We start from the raw sequence: 17,449 nt of genomic DNA on the forward strand, positions 1-17,449 counted from the left end.
CCGCGACCACCGGTCAGGCCAACGCAGCCACCACCTCAAGACACGCAGGTCGCCACCGCCGCGCCGCGCACGACGTCAATGGGAGACCCGCCCGCCGCGCCGCCGGACCCCACGTTCGCCCGGCGTTCCTCCGGATCCCGCTGTCCCGCGCCAGCCAAGACGGAGAGGATGGGGAGAAGCTCCGCCGCCGCCCAGCCGGCCAGGCTTCGCCCGGTGGCACTGTGGATGGCGGCGAGGAGGGAGAGAGGAGGAGGAGACTCGAGGGGTGGCGGCTAGGTTTTCCACCGGGTCGCCCGCGGGGGCGACGCGAGGGGCGAGGAGCAAGGTTCTCTGCAGCGGCAAATGAGTAGGCGTTGGGACCAATCAACTGAGAAAACTCATTGCATTTTTTCGGTTTTCCAGCCTATCAAAATTAACAAGCAAGGAGACAAAGAAGCTTTGGTGGGACTTTTTCAGTATTTTTTTAGTTTTTGATGTACAAATATGTTCACTACGGTTCAACAATTGCAGCATATGCATGGCCGTGTTGTAAACAACCCTGGCCTGTCACACGTGTTGGCCCCTGCGTTTTGGATTTCGGTTTGAGATTTTTTTCATCCCAGGGCGAGATGGCCAAATTTCGGCCGTTTTTAAAAATTTCGGTTAAAATTTGACCAATATTTGACTGACGTTTGACTAAAATTTGATCAAAATTTGTTAAATTTGACCAATTTCGGCTGAAAGAGACTTTTCGCCCTAGGCCAAGATGGCCAAAATTCGGCCGAAATCTGTTTTTCTCGGCCGAAAATCAAAACACAGGTTGGCCCAGCTAAAGCATTTACGATCATTCGTATGCACACTAGTAAGCATGCACGTTCAACGCACGTCTCAAATAAAACAAGTTTATATGCTTTTTTACAAAAAATTTAGATTGATCCGAAATGTTGTTTTATCTTTCAATTTGTATTTACAAAAAATGTGACATATTTCTGATCCAACACGTGCTAATTTTTATTTCAGTGAGTTCTTTTACCAAGCCATTTAAATGTGTCTTATGCACAACGATATGAGCGCGTGTGTAACACATGATCCAGAAACATGTTTTCGCATAAAATTCACTGTCACATAATAATTGTATTATAACTATTACAAAAATATATTTTAAAAACCGCAACTAAGCATGTCTTGAAGGTCCACTTTTTGAAGCAATGAAGGTCCATCTATAGATGCGATCAATGATGCTTCGTTCAATGTATGGGATATTGTTTTGAGCTTCGTTCTCTTCATACTTTAAAAGATGCACCAAAAATTGCTTCCTCAGCTGAAAACCATCCTACATATGCATTATACAACATTGTTGTAACAAGTTGCATGTGCAATGTGTATACAAATAAGCATAGTGTCAATACTTACGTTAGGTATGGGGAAATATAGTTTTCCATCGCATAATGAGTGCATGTAATTAAAAACCAAATAACCGGACAGGGCACTGCATGTATGAAATAAACACATAATGTGAGTCGAATGAATCAATTAATATTGTAATGCGTTTAAAAGATTCATACCAATGTGAATTTGTTGGAGCAACAGGAACTATGCATTCCCATTTAGAGATATCATCCTTGAATGCAGGGTTTGCAACTTCAAGCGCAAGGTTTAGGTTGTCGACCACAATTTTAAGTACATTATTCCCCAAAGTAGGTATTGGTATCGGATCAAAAATTGAGACAACTTTTTTGTTTTGATCCAACACAAACGATAGAAATAGCCCAAACATATACCAAGGCAATAAAATCTGCAATGATGAGATAGTTTAGAAATAAATGGAATATTAGTTAAGACCAAACAAAGCACTGTTAGAGATGAAAAATTAAAATCTTACCGTATTACATTGTGAGATATGATAATCATTACTGTCAGGCCAACTATGAAACAACCGTTTCAATGTAGCAATTTCCACATTTTCACGATGACTTGAGTCTCGTGCATAGTGGAACATCGACTAAAATAAGAATGAGAAAATATTAGTGCAATGAGAAAAAATGTAATACATGATTATAGTAACTTACACAAAAGTTCAGATCCATATAGTGAAATGGAATGTCTCTGAGAAGCTGGACTTCGTGGCGCGCTAGTATCCGCACAGCCATATTAAAGCAATGTATATCCATGTATTCATCATTGTTCAATATGTTTTTTATTTGTCTCAAATTTAAGCTAATAGGGTGCGGATCAGAACTTTTCACCCATTCGCTCCTGTAAAGTTGAAATACTTTAATGACATCAGAGTAATTTATTGGAATAATACAAAATGAATTAAAAAAATATGGCTTACTCTAGTAGAGCGACATCATCAACCATGCTGATGAACAAGCATAGTTCATCTATTAAATCATCGTTTGTTGGTTTGACAGACGATGAAAGTATAAATGATTGCGAGATTAGCTCGACTTCTCCTGATGTATTTGATGTTTTGAAATTCTCAGGAGGTGTATCCAAAATCATACATTCCGTGGGATCTGTGTTGTTGTCGTCATCTTCCATGTCTCGATTTCTTATGTTATCATCATTCAATTCCGAGTCCACTAAAATGACAGCTAGTTTTGTTCTAAAATCTGTCATATGTTTCTATTAAAATAGTAATAAGAGTTAAATAGTGATACAACATAGAATAAGTATAATGATACAGAGTGAAAAATACCTGTGTTGGAATGTCATACAAAATATTTCCTGTGAAGTACTCCATAAAATTTATCATCCACAGACCACAAGATGACCTGCATGATTACAAAACTCAAATTTATCATCCACTTTTATCATTTTCAAAGGGATTCATATTATTTTTTTAAATCATCAAATGATCATGATTATAACAAGCCGCGATGAAAACAAAATTTCACCCATGCAGCATGTGAACCGGACATGCCCTTTGAAATCTAAAGACATTTGGATTTTGTTTGGAAAAAATGCCACACTCACTTACAATGGGTCACTGGCTTAGTAGAGATTAAAAAAAACTGAGTCAACCTACCACCGCCCCCTCCCCTCACGCTTATCTTTTCACCATTCTTCACTCAGTCCTCCAAATCCACAGCCTGGCCGCCCCTCCCCTTCCCGATCCCCATCCACAGCCGCCGGAGCTCTCTGCTGGCCGCACCTCTCCTTCGTCAGCAACGCCGGCGGACGCGCAGGCCCCTGCTTTGCCCCGCCCTCCCCCTTCGTCAGCAACGCCGGCGGACGCGAGCGCCCCTGCTCTGCCCGTCCCTTCTTCCTATCCGGTGCCGCTGGGACCCTCCTTCCTCCTGGCGACGGCGGGGCGCTCGAGCCGGGCATGCTCGCCGGCGACGCCGGGGCCCTCCCTCCTCCTGGAGACGGCGCTGCGCTCGAGCCGGGCATGCTCGTCGGCGATGCCGGGGCCCTCCCTCCTCGTGGCGACGGCGGGGCGCTAGAGCTGGGCATGCTCACCAGCGACGCCGCGGTTCGCTCGTGCTGATGCACTCGCCGCGGCAGGAACTTCCCTCCCCCTCCACCCTGCTCGGGACGCCATGAAGGTCCGGTTCCGACTGTTCTTCTCCCCTCAATCAGGATGCTCTGCACTCTGACCCCATCTTGATTACCCTGTCCGTTTCGGTCAGGAGCAGGAGCAGTTGCTGCTGGAGACCTCCATCTTGATTAGGATCACCACGATGACCTCTGCGTGCTGTGCTTGGGACCCTCCCTATGCTTCTCGTCGCTCCTCCGGGTCCAGGTTAGTCTCTTCGACCCCGCCGCCTGCTGGTCCCCGTCAAATCGGTGCATATGTGTATACTTTCAGCTCGTATACTTTGACATATCCATGCTTTACTCTTGCTGTGCAGAAACTTCTTTTGTGCTGCAACTAATGGGGAAATACAAAAATACAAATAATGTCAATTACTTTGAGCCTTTGAGTTAGAAGGTATACCAATCTCTTTGCAGTGTGCTCTTAATATACTCTTCTCTTGGCCATGCTGAGATGTTTAAGTCTTTCCACTTATCAGTATTTAGTTCCATTTGAAGCGATGCATATTCGAATACATTTTCCAGTCCTTTGAGCTATTGAATGAATAAATGACAAAGTATTAGCATCACAACTGAACAAGCCCAGAAATCGTCTTATCAAAAGATGGTGTAGTGGGACTAATGACTAACCATAGCAGTGAGGTCTTTGCGGCTCATTCCTGGGCCCAGCGAGTCGAGCACCTGGATGCATCGCTGCCCTGTATTTATAACTGCTAGGTACCGATGGAAGTGTTCAATGTTAACTGGAAGGAATATCTGAAAATAGGGTTTTTGTTAGTCTAGGTCCCATATACAAACATTCGTCCTTGATTGAATTCATAGTAATATGTATGGAACTGAGACTCACCCCATTTTCTAAATAAGTTTTAGCTCTGTTTAATACCCACCTTGGCGCGTCATCCCGTATAGAGCTAAATTCCTTTATCATCTTAGAGATGCATGCATTTTCTAAGAACACACTTCCACCTGACCTCATCTGTAGATGCTCTTTAGCACTTATGCAATGTATGTATGCGTCTATGATCTGCAATATTAAGTGCACACCTTGGTTATAGGAGAGAATAAAAACTCATGTTAAAATAGCATTGTCTTGTCTATATATACTTACTTCGTCGCCAAGAAATTCTTCGGGGAGTAATAAACGTTCTAAGTGTCGTCTTTTGAGATGTGAGTCATCGATGCTCACTAAATTTCTTTTACCGTTCGGTTCAGACATGATATTTTCAATCACGGACCAATCATCGCCGGTGCAGACGTAATCTATCATGATGTAAGTAACAACATTTAGTAATAACAAAGAAAATAAATGTAGCAAAAGCAGGGCATAGAAATTAAATGTAGCAAAAACAGGCATAATATATCATGATGTAAGTAACAAAATTTATTAATGATGACCACAAAAATAAATTTAGCAAAAGCAGGGCATAGAAGGATTTGTCCGTGCCTTCTGGAGCGACCACGTAGTCTTGTGCCTTCTTAGGTTTGTTATGCAGTCGGACAGGCTTCCCTGTCTGCATAGGCATTGCCAGCTTGTGTACTATAATTTCTGCCCCTTCCCTGCCGGACGTTTGTTCTAATTCTTCGTCCTTAGGGGCATCCATTTGTTCACTTGTTTCGTTGTCGGTTAATTCCTGGGAGCAACATTACAAAGAATGATCCGTATGCAGGATTAATAAAGGATTAATAATATAATTAAGAATTAGAACTATCTGGGACATATTTGGAGAAGATGCCTGTGTCACTTTGGAGACTTCGGAATCAGTGTCCTGCGTGCTCTTCTCTTTCTCCAGTTCATCTTTGTTGGCTATTCCATTTGATTCTGCCAGCTTGCCCCCTATAGTTTCTGCCCCTTCGGTGCCGAATGTTTGTGCTAATTTGTCTTCATGAGCTGGCTGCATTTGTTTACTTGTTTCGTTTAAGGTTAATTCCTGAGAGCAACATTACAAAAATAATAATCCGTATGCACGATATAATTAGAATTATAACTATTTGGGACATAGTTGGAAAATAAAAGACGCCTCTGTCACCTCGGAATTAGTGGACTGTGTGCTTTTATTTTTCTCCACTCCATCTTTGTCGGCTATTCCAGTTGAATCTGCCAGCTTGTCCCCTATAGTTTCTGTCCCCTTGGTGCCAAATGTTTGTGCTAATTGCTCGTCCTGATTTGGCTGCATTTCTTCACTTGTTTTGTTGAAGGTTAATTCCTGAGAGCGAGGTGACAAAGAATAATACATATGCAGGAATTTATATAATTATAGTAAGAACTATTTGGGACATATAGTTGGAAAGGAATAGATGTCTTTGTCACCTCGGAATCAGTGGACTGCGTGCTCTTATTTTTCTCCACTTCATCTTTGTTGGCTATTCCATTTGATTCTCCCTCACTTAGTAACTGGAACACAGAATAATACAATATTATCCAGTACTTACAAAAGAGAAGATATTATTCATGTGAGTAAAGAATTGTATGTATGATAATCTAGTACAAAATACATATTATTTCGTCCTGCCAGAATAAGAATAATAATGACATGTGAAAGTAAAAAGCGCCTTTGTTGCATCGGGGTTTGTATGCTTGTCTTAGGGTAGCACCCGATCAATCTGCATATTTTCCGTATCATCCATGATTTCTTGATCTTGTGATGCCTTTGTTGACTCGTGGTTCATATCCTCGTCCTTGGCTCCCTTGTTGGTGTTTTCCTGAAAACCCAAGCATTTATTATTAGCACGTAGTTAACATTAGTCTCATTCTTATTTCTACATCACACCTAGATGCACATACTGCATATGTTCTTAACATAGTGGTATGAGGACATTCTTTCCAATTAAATTTCAATATGTATTTGTTTGTTTTATTATCCAGTCAACTTTTTGAGAGTCACTTGGGTGACTATTCTCTCAAGTAATCAGGTGGATGCAGTAATAAGAATTTCCTTAGGCACACAGAGCATCTTGGTAATTTTGCGGGGGCAAACAAAGCATGTTGATTCACTTTGTTGGATCCCCTCTAGTGACCATATTGCCTTCTAGATGTGAAATCGTGAATATTGTGTAATCACAGAGAGATATCAATACCATGATGATGGCAGATTGATCCGCAGAGCTCACAAGGGATTGCGACGCAGACATGGAGGAAGATGGTAGTTCACCACGGAGAGATGTGTACGGCAGGCTGGAGAGACCTGCGGTGGAGGAGGCCGGCGCGGTGGAGGGGTGTGAGGATGCGGCTTGGGAGAGAGGATGGAGAGGTGGAAGAAAACCCTACGGTGCAAAACCTGTTGGTTCTTTGTGCTCCTGATCGAGAGATCGTTAGTTGTAGGCAATATGTAAGGCGGAAATCACGGGAAGGATTTCTATAGCGTGAGGAGGAAAGGAATCGTGGTCGTTATCTCAGGGCCGACACCTTTCCTTTGATTTATCTCAGGCCCATTTTTTTGCTTTTTTATACCCGACGCATATACAGAATTAATGTAATCATTTTTCGTAATACATTTTTATACTGTAATATTGGGTTCGGCTCATCGGATCGTTTATTTGATTTTTTGTGTGCTTTCTCTTACGTTTTAATATACAGAAAGAAAATTTACCTTTCTTTGTACAGAAGTATAATTCATTGAGATTAAATGACGTACCCTCACAAACATAATACTAAACCATCAAGATGACCTTCGTACTTATGTTTTATTATTACTATTGTTGCTGCTAACGTATACAAGAAATTTTTTCAATATTTCTTGCACGCTAGTAATATAGCCTGGTCTGGAAAAACTTCATACATAATTTCTTATATGAAAGAAACCATCATCCATATACCACAACTGGGTTAACTGAACTACCTTGGTGGTATTTGTTAGGGAACGTTGCAGAAAATAAAAAATTTCCTACGGTTTTACCAAGATCCATCTATAAGTTCATCTAGCAATGAGTGATCGGATTGCATCTACATACCTTTGTAGATCACGCGCGGAAGCGTTCAAAGAACGGGGATGAGGAAGTCGTACTCGACGTGATCCAAATCACCGGAGATCCTAGCGCCGAACGGACGGCACCTCCACGTTCAACACACGTACGGTCAGCGTGACGTCTCCTCCTTCTTGATCCAGCAAGGGGGAAGGAGAGGTTGAGGAAGATGGCTCCAGCAGCAGCACGACGGTGTGGTGGTGGTGGAGCAGCAGTACTCCGGCAGGGCTTCGCCAAGCTCGTGACGGAGGAGGAGATGTGTTGGGAAGGGGAGGGGCTGCGCCTTGGATGTCCTTTTGCAGCCCTCCCCTCACCCCTCTATTTATAGGGGAAGGAGGAAGGGGGCCGGCCCCCTCTAGATGAGATCTAGAGGGGGGGCGGCCAAGGGGAGGGGGGCTTGCCCCCCAAGCAAGGGGGCGCCCCCCTTAGGGTTTCCCCCAACCCTAGGCGCATGGGCCCTAGGGGGAGTGGCGTCCCAGCCCACTTTGGGCTGGATCCCTTCCTCATACAGCCCATAAGGCCCTCCGAGAGAGGTGGCCCCTCCCGGTGGACCCCCGAAACCCTTCCGGTGACCCCGGTACAATACCAATATGTCCCCGAACCTTTCCGGTGACCGTATGACAACTTTCCATATATAATTATTTACCTCCGAATTATCCCGGAACTCCTCGTGACGTCCAGGATCTCATCCGGGACTCTGAACAACTTTCGGATTACTGCATACTCATATCTATACAACCCTAGCGTCACCGAACCTTAAGTGTGTAGACCCTACGGGTTCGGGAGACAAGCAGACATGACCGAGACGACTCTCTGGTCAATAACCAACAGCGGGATCTGGATACCCATGTTGGCTCCCACATGCTCCTCGATGATCTCATCGGATGAACCACGATGTCGAGGACCTAATCAATCCCGTACTCAATTCCCTTTGTTAATCGGTACATTACTTGCCCGAGACTCGATCGTCGGTATCCCAATACCTTGTTCAGTCTCGTTACCGGCAAGTCACTTTACTCGTTCCGTAATGCATGATCCCGTGATCAACCACTTGATCACATTGAGCTCATTATGATGATGCATTACCGAGTGGGCCCAGAGATACCTCTCCGTCATACGGAGTGACAAATCCCAGTCTCGATTCGTGCCAACCCAACAGACACTTTCGGAGATACCTGTAATGTACCTTTATAGTCACCCAGTTACGTTGTGACGTTTGGCACACCCAAGGCACTCCTACGGTATCCGGGAGTTGTACAATCTCATGGTCTAAGGAAATGATACTTGACATCCAGAAAAGCTACATCAAACGAACTACACGATCTTTGTGCTATGCTTAGGTTTGGGTCTTGTCCATCACATCATTCTCCTAATGATGTGATCCCGTTATCAATGACATCCCCATGTCCATAGCCAGGAAACCATGACTATCTGTTGATCAACGAGCTAGTCAACTAGAGGCTCACTAGGGACACATTATGGTCTATGTATTCACACATGTATTATGATTTCCGGACAATACAACTATATCATGAATAATAGACAATTATCATGAACAAGGAAATATAATAATCATTTTATTATTGCCTCTAGGGCATATTTCCAACAGTATTTGCAGGGCTGACCTGCATGAGTACTCATTGAGGAGCAAGAGTATCTCAGGCCCCATGCTTTCCTCGTTTATCTCAGGCCCAATGTTTTTTTTGTTTTCTTATACCCCACACATACAGAATTAAAGGAGTTATTTTCATAATACATTTGTATACAGAATTATTGGGTTCAGCTCATGGAACGTTTCATCGATACTTTTGTGTGCTTTCTCTTACCTTTTTTTATATACATAAAGTTTACCTCTCTGTATAGAAATATAATTCTTGTATCATTTGTCTTGCCAGCTAGTTAATGTACCCTCAGCGGCCGTGCTTGATAGGAGGGGCCAGGGAAGTGCTTTAAGTCGTTCCAAGAATGTGAGACAGTGTCAAGTCTGTAAGGCAAGTCAAGGGGATCCTGTTTGTAAAGATTGCTTTGCTTGGAACGTTCTTGTACCTATTCTGCTGTCTGTTTTTTCGACTCGGTGTTTAGTAATGTGTGGTTATCCTGATGTCAATTTGCAGCGGCAAGATCCTTCAGCGGTGCAGGAGATTAAGGGTTCCATAATCGATTCCGCGCTTGTTGCTGTCCCCATTTTTCAGGTAAACACTGAAGAAAACCTAAAGCCATCTAATATTCTATTGTCTTTCTGAAAAAAGAAAGCATGTGAGCTCATGTACCATAGATTCGGGAACGACGTATGTTCATACAGTAGTAATAATACCTCTCAACTTCACTACATTCTGCAAATCTCGTAGACTCTTGCAGTTTTCATCACAAATATATGACATAGCTAACATAAGTTAAGTTACTCAACAGCCAGAGACATCTTCAAAAAAACTTTACATGAAAGAAACGAAAGGGGTTCAAAGACTACAGGACACTTTGGTGTTCGAGAACATCTTCAACAGAACATAACGCTACATTATATTTAGATAGCACAGAATACAACATAGACCGTTCCCTAATATGGCTAATATGGCGCCTGGTTTATTGTATCACTCATCTCCACCGCAAAGTAAAGGAAGCTTCACACTCTGTCCCTAACAAGACCTGAAAATAAAAGGAAAGAAAAGTGTTAGGTCGAGAATTAGTTATATAGATACAAAAGCAAAGGTGCAAAGAATACACGAAAGATCGTACCTGCCTCACCCCTCTAAAACATCTCTGTAGACAATGTTTTTGGTGCTCTTCCCAGATTTATCAACCTCCTTGTTAGGCTTGGCTAAAATTCGTGTCTTCTTTCTTGACACACCCCTTGACAATGCAACATATAGCTGGCCATGTGAGAAAACAGGTTCGGGAAGGTAAATACCAACATTCGGGATGGTTTGACCCTGTGCCTTGTTAATGGTCATCGCAAAACTCAGGCGGATGGGGAATTGTTTTCTCTTAAGCTTGAAGGGAAGTGAGGTGTCCTCCGATGGCGACATAGGGATACTAGGTATGAACACCCTCTTTCCAGCATGCTGGCCACCAACAATCTCCGCATCGATTGCATTATCCTGGAAGGCTCTAATCATAAGTCGTGTTCCATTACACAAGCCATTATGAGGGTCGAGGTTCCATAGCAAAATGACCGGGCAATTGAATTTTACTCTCAAGACATGGGGGGCAAGCCATTTGGTGTGATGGAGTTCAGAAAATCAATCGCGTAATTATTCTGGAAGTCATCCTCGATAGAGTCAAAGCTATGGTATACCTTTTCTTCTCCCGAAAACCTAGAGATCATCTTGTCATTCAGGTCATCCACATGCTCGTTTTTGGTCGAGAGAATTGCACGTTTGCTCATGTACTCCCTCGACCTAGCATTGGTGTGCAAGGATGGGAAGACATCTTTGATGAGCTTGTTAACAGGTTCTTCGTCCTCGGTATAAGCAATCACAATGTCTTCAGGGAGACGCACATAGTCGTCGCCAATTGTTTCTTCCATTCCATCGCCTATCCTAAGGAGGTATTCGGAGAACCAAGGGTCCGCTTGTGCTCGCATATTACGCGTGAGGCGTATCTTGCGGATCTTCTCCCACAAATAGGATCTCAAAAGTGTAGCATCCGTGATCTGTGCTCTTGTCCCTCGGGTCACAACGGGGAGGACCTATCTAAAATCCCCACCAAAGACGACAACCTTTCCACCAAACGGTAGAGGACATTCCATTATATCCTGCAACGATATGTCAAGCGTCTCAACTGCTTGACGCTTTGTCATAGCAACTTCATCCCAAATTATCAAGGATGCCTGTTTAAGCAACTCTGCCGTACCACTCTGCTTTGTGAAACTACACATGCTGTTGTTAGTGAGCTTGATTGGAATTTTGAACCTGGAGTGTGCAGTCCGGCCTCCGAGCATTATGGACGCTGCAATACCTGACGTAGCAGTTGCGATCGCTATTAGGCCCATCGAACGGACCCTCGCAAGCAATGCCTTGTACAAGTACGTCTTCCCAGTGCCTCCAGGACCATCAACAAAGAATATCTGGCTTTTTTGGTTCGTCACATGATCCATTATGTCATTGAAACCAGCCAGTTGCTCATTGTTCAGGCAGTTGAATAGATCTAGATGTTCTTGATCTGCTTTGACTTGCCTCTCCTCTGTTATCTCCCTATACTCGGCGTCTGAAGAACCATCTGTGTCAACCAAATCCGGAAGCCCATACATTTTAATATCCTTTCCCATGGATTGCATCAGATCCCTGATATCCCTAAGGACCATTTGCTCAAGTGCAGCCTCATTCGATTGAGTACGGCGGTAATCTTCAGACATCGATGCTAGGTGTTTGTCCCACAACTGACGGATTTTTGTTGCCTCACAGAATACCAATATAGTTGCAAACAACCGTCTAAGAGCAGAAGGCATCTGAAATGTTGCTGCCTCTGTCATGCAATCATCAAGTGTCCTGTCATGCTCAATGAGTCCTAAGTGCTCACACGCCTCTCTGAAGGAACTGCATGGATTGCCATTCACTGTTTTTAAATCATCAAATGAAGTGGCACCTCGGACATGGCTGAGCAGCACCCGCAAGTAGTACCTCTCTCCTTCAGCAGGGTGTGCATACACCAGTCTTCCAATCTGTGGTCTATTATTTTTTCTCGGTTGCCACTTCTTATTACCGGCAATCCACCTATAATGTTATGGGATCTCTCTGTACATCCATTTCCTTGCCTCTGGATACTTCTGGTTCATCTCAAAGTACTCGGTAAGCATGGATTTGGATGAAGATGGCCGAGCGACAACATCTTCCAGATTTTCATAAGCCCTAAATGCAACTCTGTGCATGTTTGGTAGATGAAGTTGGAGCTGCAACACAGATGGACTGACACCAAATATTTTAAAGCCAAATATCCTGTAAATAGCTTCCGGAGGAGATATATAGCGTGCATCCCTATACTGTCGGATTTCATTGATGATTCCCCCATCATTGATAATATCTTGCTCAAATGTAAATGATGCCTTATCATGCCCTTTGTAGATGTATTTGAACAAGTACTTGACTGCCTTGATGCTCGAGCATGCTTCGACATTAATGTGATAGTTGTATGTCATTAGCAGGAATGGGTTGTAAGGGACCACCCATCTGTTGTCCAAATCTGCTCCTCTGATCCTAACTCGAACCCCATCGTCCCTCCTTCTATAGATCGGATATGAATCTTTCCCTTGTAATGTGGCATCACAGAAATCTCGTGGGTAATGAAACCGACATTGTCCATCTATCATGCAAGGACAACTCTTCTTCAGCGCACCACATGGTCCGTGCAACATGTGTTTGACTACCAGATCATGGAGAACAGGATATTTCTTCTTGTCGGGTATCTCTGCAGATATCACCCGATCATAGTCATCTGGGGTCCTTAACTTGCTTTTGGCTTTCATGATTAAAAGTATATGCTCATGAGGGAGACCTCGTTTCTGAAACTCGGTGACATGTACATAAGCCGCAACTTCTCCGAAATGCTTACCTTTAATTAGTAGGTCCATCATACTTCGCTGTTTAGCTCTGTATACTCTTGCCACAAGGTCTGGACGATCTTGCGGTAGTTGTCCAGGCAACATTTCCTTAGTTATCTCCTCCCAGTAGGGATTGCATGTCATGGTGATAAAATAATCCGGTTTACCCCATCGTTGTACTATTGCCATCGCATCCAGAAACCTGCGCTGCATGTCACGGTCACCACCAGGAAATGTACGTGGAAGCACTATTCTCTTGCCAATCCGATCACCACGTGACTCGCCGGCATAGACGGTGTCAACAAGACCCTATAATGAATCAATATTTGACGGTAAGTAGTGTACAAGGTTGAAGCAATGAGTGCATCATATATAATGTGATTTATTGGTATTAACAGAAGCATGTTACCTGGTATAGGTCAGCACGTATAACCTTTTGATTTTCTGGCCATGAGTACCAGTCAAGCCTCATTGTCTCAATCTTGATGTACATGTCAACAGCCCACTGTTGGAAAAAGGCGCCCCCCGAATAAGATGATGTTAAAAAGCTTTTTTCGGACCTGTAGCTTGAAGCAATAGTACTCCCTCGCGCTAACAAATTTCCTGGATTTTATGGCATTAATCTCATTGTCTCCAAACTCCTCTAGGTTATCATCATTGTCATCTAAAAATTGATTAACAAAAAAAGTTGGTATGATAGATAGAATCATAAGAATATAAAAAACAGCAAGTACATGCAATACCTGCAGGTAAATCAGTGGTCTGGTCTTCAAGCTGTGTGGTATGACCAACTTGTTCTCCCATCATGTTGTTGTTTGTAAGATGGACGACTGTCTAAGTTTTAATTTGACCAATATGTATATAAATCTGCTATGAACATCATACTTGAACGAAAATCAGTAGCTTGGGTCCTTTGTGGTGCATAATCATGCACTGAACCTTGGGTTGTGGCATCGGGGAGCCCAATATATGGCATCCAACGATTCCAACCGATCTCCCCACGTGGGAAGAATAGTGGATATGACAATGGGTCGTAGCAGCCATAGTATGCTCTAATATACACGGGACGATCTCCTTTGCCGTACACGACAACACTCCTATCAAAGGTATTTTGAGGGTCACTTCCTTCAACCCATATTGCTGCTACCTGCGAAGTAGTTGGTGTATTGTACCTTCGCTGATCAAGGTTGATATCTGTGTTCAGTGAGATCCTATATTCATCCAGATTCGGAACAACACCAATGCTTCTAAAAGCTTGAGCATAAGGGTTATGTTGTAGTATTGTCAGAATCTTCTGTATGAGATCTAGCCTAAGATCTGGAGACCTCTTAACCCTGTGAATCAAGTTTTCATCCGTATCGTAAATATATAGCTGCAGATGCCGAGGGCCATATTCACCGGACATCAGATCATCAAGAGCGTGGTACAACTGGCCACACGCACGAAATGTGTAGACGCCGGTTCGTGCGGCAGTGCTGACTTGACGATCAAGAGTGACACCAAGAGTTGTGAATGAGAAGTGAGAGTTGAAATAACGTATATTCTCTCTGAAATATTTAGCATCCTCATCAGATTGACTTGTAAACAACCGTTTCAACTCGTCAGAAACTTCTGGAGTAAACACACCCACTTTGCCCTTTCTGCAACAAAATGCAGGCCCCTCGTATTGAAACCGCAATGCTCCACAGTGGCAGCAGTCGCTAACTTTTCTAAGGACATGGTGCTTTTTGGGCAGGTTCATGTATAGTCTGTCATGAGTGTCATTACTGCGAGTTCCATCATCATGATTCCGATCCACAAGGTAGGATTGGAAAGCAACATCTGGAAAAGTGTAGACATTTGCATTAAATTAATTTACAAAACAAACCATTTTGTTGTATTATATAGTCTATTGGTACATCATGATAGCAACAATAGACCTAGTTGGGCGAACATCCTAGCTTCCTCATCAGGGTCATCATCTCCAAGGTTGTCGCCTGCCAAGCAGTCTAGCCGCCAACACATTCGATAATGCAAAAGGTGTTTCAAATAATTCTTAGGACATGAAACAAAGGTAACCGGGGGAGAGGAGACTTAAAATGATAATTATGCGTACCATCAATATTAATCGTGTGGGCATCAGGCTCTAGTATTCCATATGGATCTTCGCCGTGGTTGTCGCCTGATAATAACATTTTATATGGGAAAATGAGTAAGAATCAGAGATGAATTGAAGTTATGAACTAGGTGTTAGTAAAAATATACCATGAGGAATCTGAGTGGCACGACGAGCATCAGGGATCGTTTCCATTCTTGGACTATTGTAAGTTGACTGGATCGGTACAGGTTGTTTGCTTCCATAAATAGACTTTGTACCTGAATGAACAAAAGAGGGCCCAAATTATTGTAGCAACAATAGACCTGAATGAACAAAAGACAACCCCCAACTCAGTACAATCACTCAAAAGAGGGCCCATTTTGTTGTTTTATATATTGTATTGGTACATCATGACATTATTGTAGCTGAATGAAATATTATATTTGTAGCATAAATATTTCAATGAACTAACCTTTGTTTTGTAAAGACTCATCTGGGTTATGTAGGTTCACGATTGTACTGAGTTGGGGGTTCTCCTCCCCTGACAGCTGGGTGAATGGCAATTGTCGTGAATGTCGCTGCATCTGGTACGCATCATTTCTGTGCAACCAATCGGTCTCATTGTCGTCATAAATATTCTCGTCTGAAGTTGAATTTGGTCTAGGCTCTTGTACACATGTTATCGTCTGAAGTTGTGTGACTGTCGTTTGTCCGGTAACTCGCACCTGTGAGACAATGTTACTGCCATCGGCGACGGCATCAATATGCTTATTATGCTCGCTGGATATGGGTTGTCCCTTTAATAGTTCATCTGTATTGTGTGCATACTGCTCCCTTTCCCCCCGTATCTCCAGCCCATTATGGTCTAAATAGACAAAGAGTAGATCATTATATGGCAATACCATTGGGCTATACATCATCAAAGTCGACATTCATTACCTTGTGATACAGCCGACTGTATGTGTGTTTTGTTTTCCAGTCCATTGACGTCTGTTGCGATATTTTTTTTGTTTGTAGGCTTCACGTCGTCTCTTATTTATCTCATCCCTATTTTGTGCATACCGCTCTCTTTCCCTCTGCCTTTTTATCTCTTTACGGTCTGCAAGTCATGACACCGTTCAACAGCTGAGCAAAATAAATAAGAAATCGAGTGATTGGGTTAAGTACCCAAGGAGTGGGTGTTGGTTATATCCTGGAACGGTGTGCGCGCCCCGTTGGGAGTGGTAGGGGCCATACGAAGTTCTTGAACCCTGTGAATGGCAAATTGTTATAATACAATTATAATTGAAGTGGCATCTGACTGAGGACTTTCAGATCTAAAAGTAGTGATTTGTTCTGGAAGTTGTGACTAATTTTCTTATGAAATTCATCTTCAGCAGTTACATGGATGAGTTTTCATAGGTGCCTCATTATTCGTCTGCAATTTACAGAGAGTCTAACAAATCTGGGATGTAAGAATGGTTCTTCACTGCTTTCATGTGTTGGTTAAATTACAGACTGGCCGCCGCTGATGTGTTTTAGTATATATCGCAGGATGGAAACAAGAGGGAATGAGGGCGCACCTGCATTGCAGAGGAGTTCGTGGACGGTGACGGCGTGGTAAGAGCTCAACGGCGATAAGGCAGGACAGCCTGGGCGGCGGCGTCTTAAAGCGTCACCAAGCCTGGACGGTGGCGGCATGTAAAAGCCTCACGAAGTCCAGAAGAGCGTAGACCTGTGATGGCGAAGTAGTCGTCGTCGCCGGGTGCCTCGCCGGCTGCGTAGGGCGTACTCCTCGTCGCGTCCGTCGCCGGGTGCCTCGGCGGCTGCGTACGGCGTAGGTCAATCTGGATGCCTGGAGGGCCGGTTCTGTTTTTTTTTTGTTCCTATGCAGTTGAACAACCCATTCGGAGATTACGTGATGTTTTCCTTTGTAAGCATATTAATATTTTCTAGGTGGACTTTATTTTTTTTTTGGCCGAAGGTGGGAGGGCAGTTTTCGTCTGCCCCTTGTTGGCTCTTTTAACAGTAGTGGAGATGAACATGCGCGTGTGTCGGTGTGTGTGTGAACTCTGCTAACTGAACTACCACAGCCCAACTTTACCACGTTCTACAATCTGCACAATGTACTCGTCAGACTAACCTGGTTGTCGACGCAAATAAGCAATATCGAGAGCCACCGTAGGATAGATATCTGACGGTTTCAACAAAGAGGGCACGACACCCACGGGCAGTAAAGGCTAGTTTGGATGGTGTCCACAACGTCATGCCTGGAAAAGATAGGTGCCTAGACTGAGCCTGAGAAGATGGTCTTTATTGCCTGGTCAGGCTAGCGTGTGCTGTATATGTGTTTGGTTAGTGACCTGCCTGGCGGCTACTAT

General features: G+C 43.5%; 2 protein-coding genes, 1 long non-coding RNA gene and 1 pseudogene across 6 annotated transcripts; 1 reads left to right on the forward strand and 3 right to left on the reverse strand.

Annotated features, from left to right (window-relative positions):
• Nucleotides 1-1,153: 1,153 nt before the first annotated feature.
• LOC125535314 (uncharacterized) lies at nt 1,154-7,002 on the reverse strand. Its single transcript, XM_087524901.1, has 16 exons — nt 6,595-7,002; nt 5,795-5,911; nt 5,547-5,723; nt 5,253-5,447; nt 4,928-5,150; nt 4,628-4,827; nt 4,367-4,543; nt 4,150-4,275; nt 3,923-4,053; nt 2,681-2,756; nt 2,315-2,607; nt 2,049-2,235; nt 1,862-1,981; nt 1,545-1,774; nt 1,393-1,468; nt 1,154-1,312 (listed from the first exon to the last, which is right to left on the reverse strand). Exons 1-16 carry the CDS (start codon nt 6,646-6,648, stop codon nt 1,154-1,156), a joined length of 2,541 nt encoding a protein of 846 aa, XP_087381027.1. The 5' UTR covers nt 6,649-7,002.
• LOC125517748 (uncharacterized) lies at nt 3,019-17,138 on the forward strand. Of its 4 annotated transcripts, none has more exons than XR_007287787.2 (8): nt 3,019-3,530; nt 3,615-3,727; nt 3,837-3,916; nt 9,375-9,488; nt 9,594-9,671; nt 15,577-15,676; nt 16,469-16,540; nt 16,623-17,138. It is a non-coding gene; the product is annotated as an uncharacterized LOC125517748 (long non-coding RNA). The 4 variants fall into 4 exon arrangements; XR_015603635.1 differs by having other exon boundaries at nt 9,375-9,470; XR_015603636.1 differs by having other exon boundaries at nt 3,621-3,727; nt 9,375-9,470.
• On the reverse strand, nt 10,203-11,923 carry LOC147991662 (ATP-dependent DNA helicase PIF1-like; annotated as a pseudogene).
• Nucleotides 12,197-15,302, reverse strand: LOC147991663 (uncharacterized). Its single transcript, XM_087542987.1, has 9 exons — nt 15,257-15,302; nt 15,108-15,173; nt 14,946-15,000; nt 13,952-14,859; nt 13,756-13,842; nt 13,573-13,676; nt 13,422-13,517; nt 13,215-13,321; nt 12,197-12,380 (listed from the first exon to the last, which is right to left on the reverse strand). The coding sequence occupies exons 1-9, from the start codon at nt 15,300-15,302 to the stop codon at nt 12,197-12,199; spliced, it is 1,653 nt and encodes a 550-aa protein (XP_087399113.1).
• Nucleotides 17,139-17,449: the final 311 nt, after the last annotated feature.

The sequence above is a fragment of the Triticum urartu genome, chromosome 1A, assembly GCF_056163025.1.
Source record: "Triticum urartu cultivar PI428250 chromosome 1A, HENAU_Tu73, whole genome shotgun sequence".
Lineage (NCBI taxonomy): Eukaryota > Viridiplantae > Streptophyta > Magnoliopsida > Poales > Poaceae > Triticum > Triticum urartu.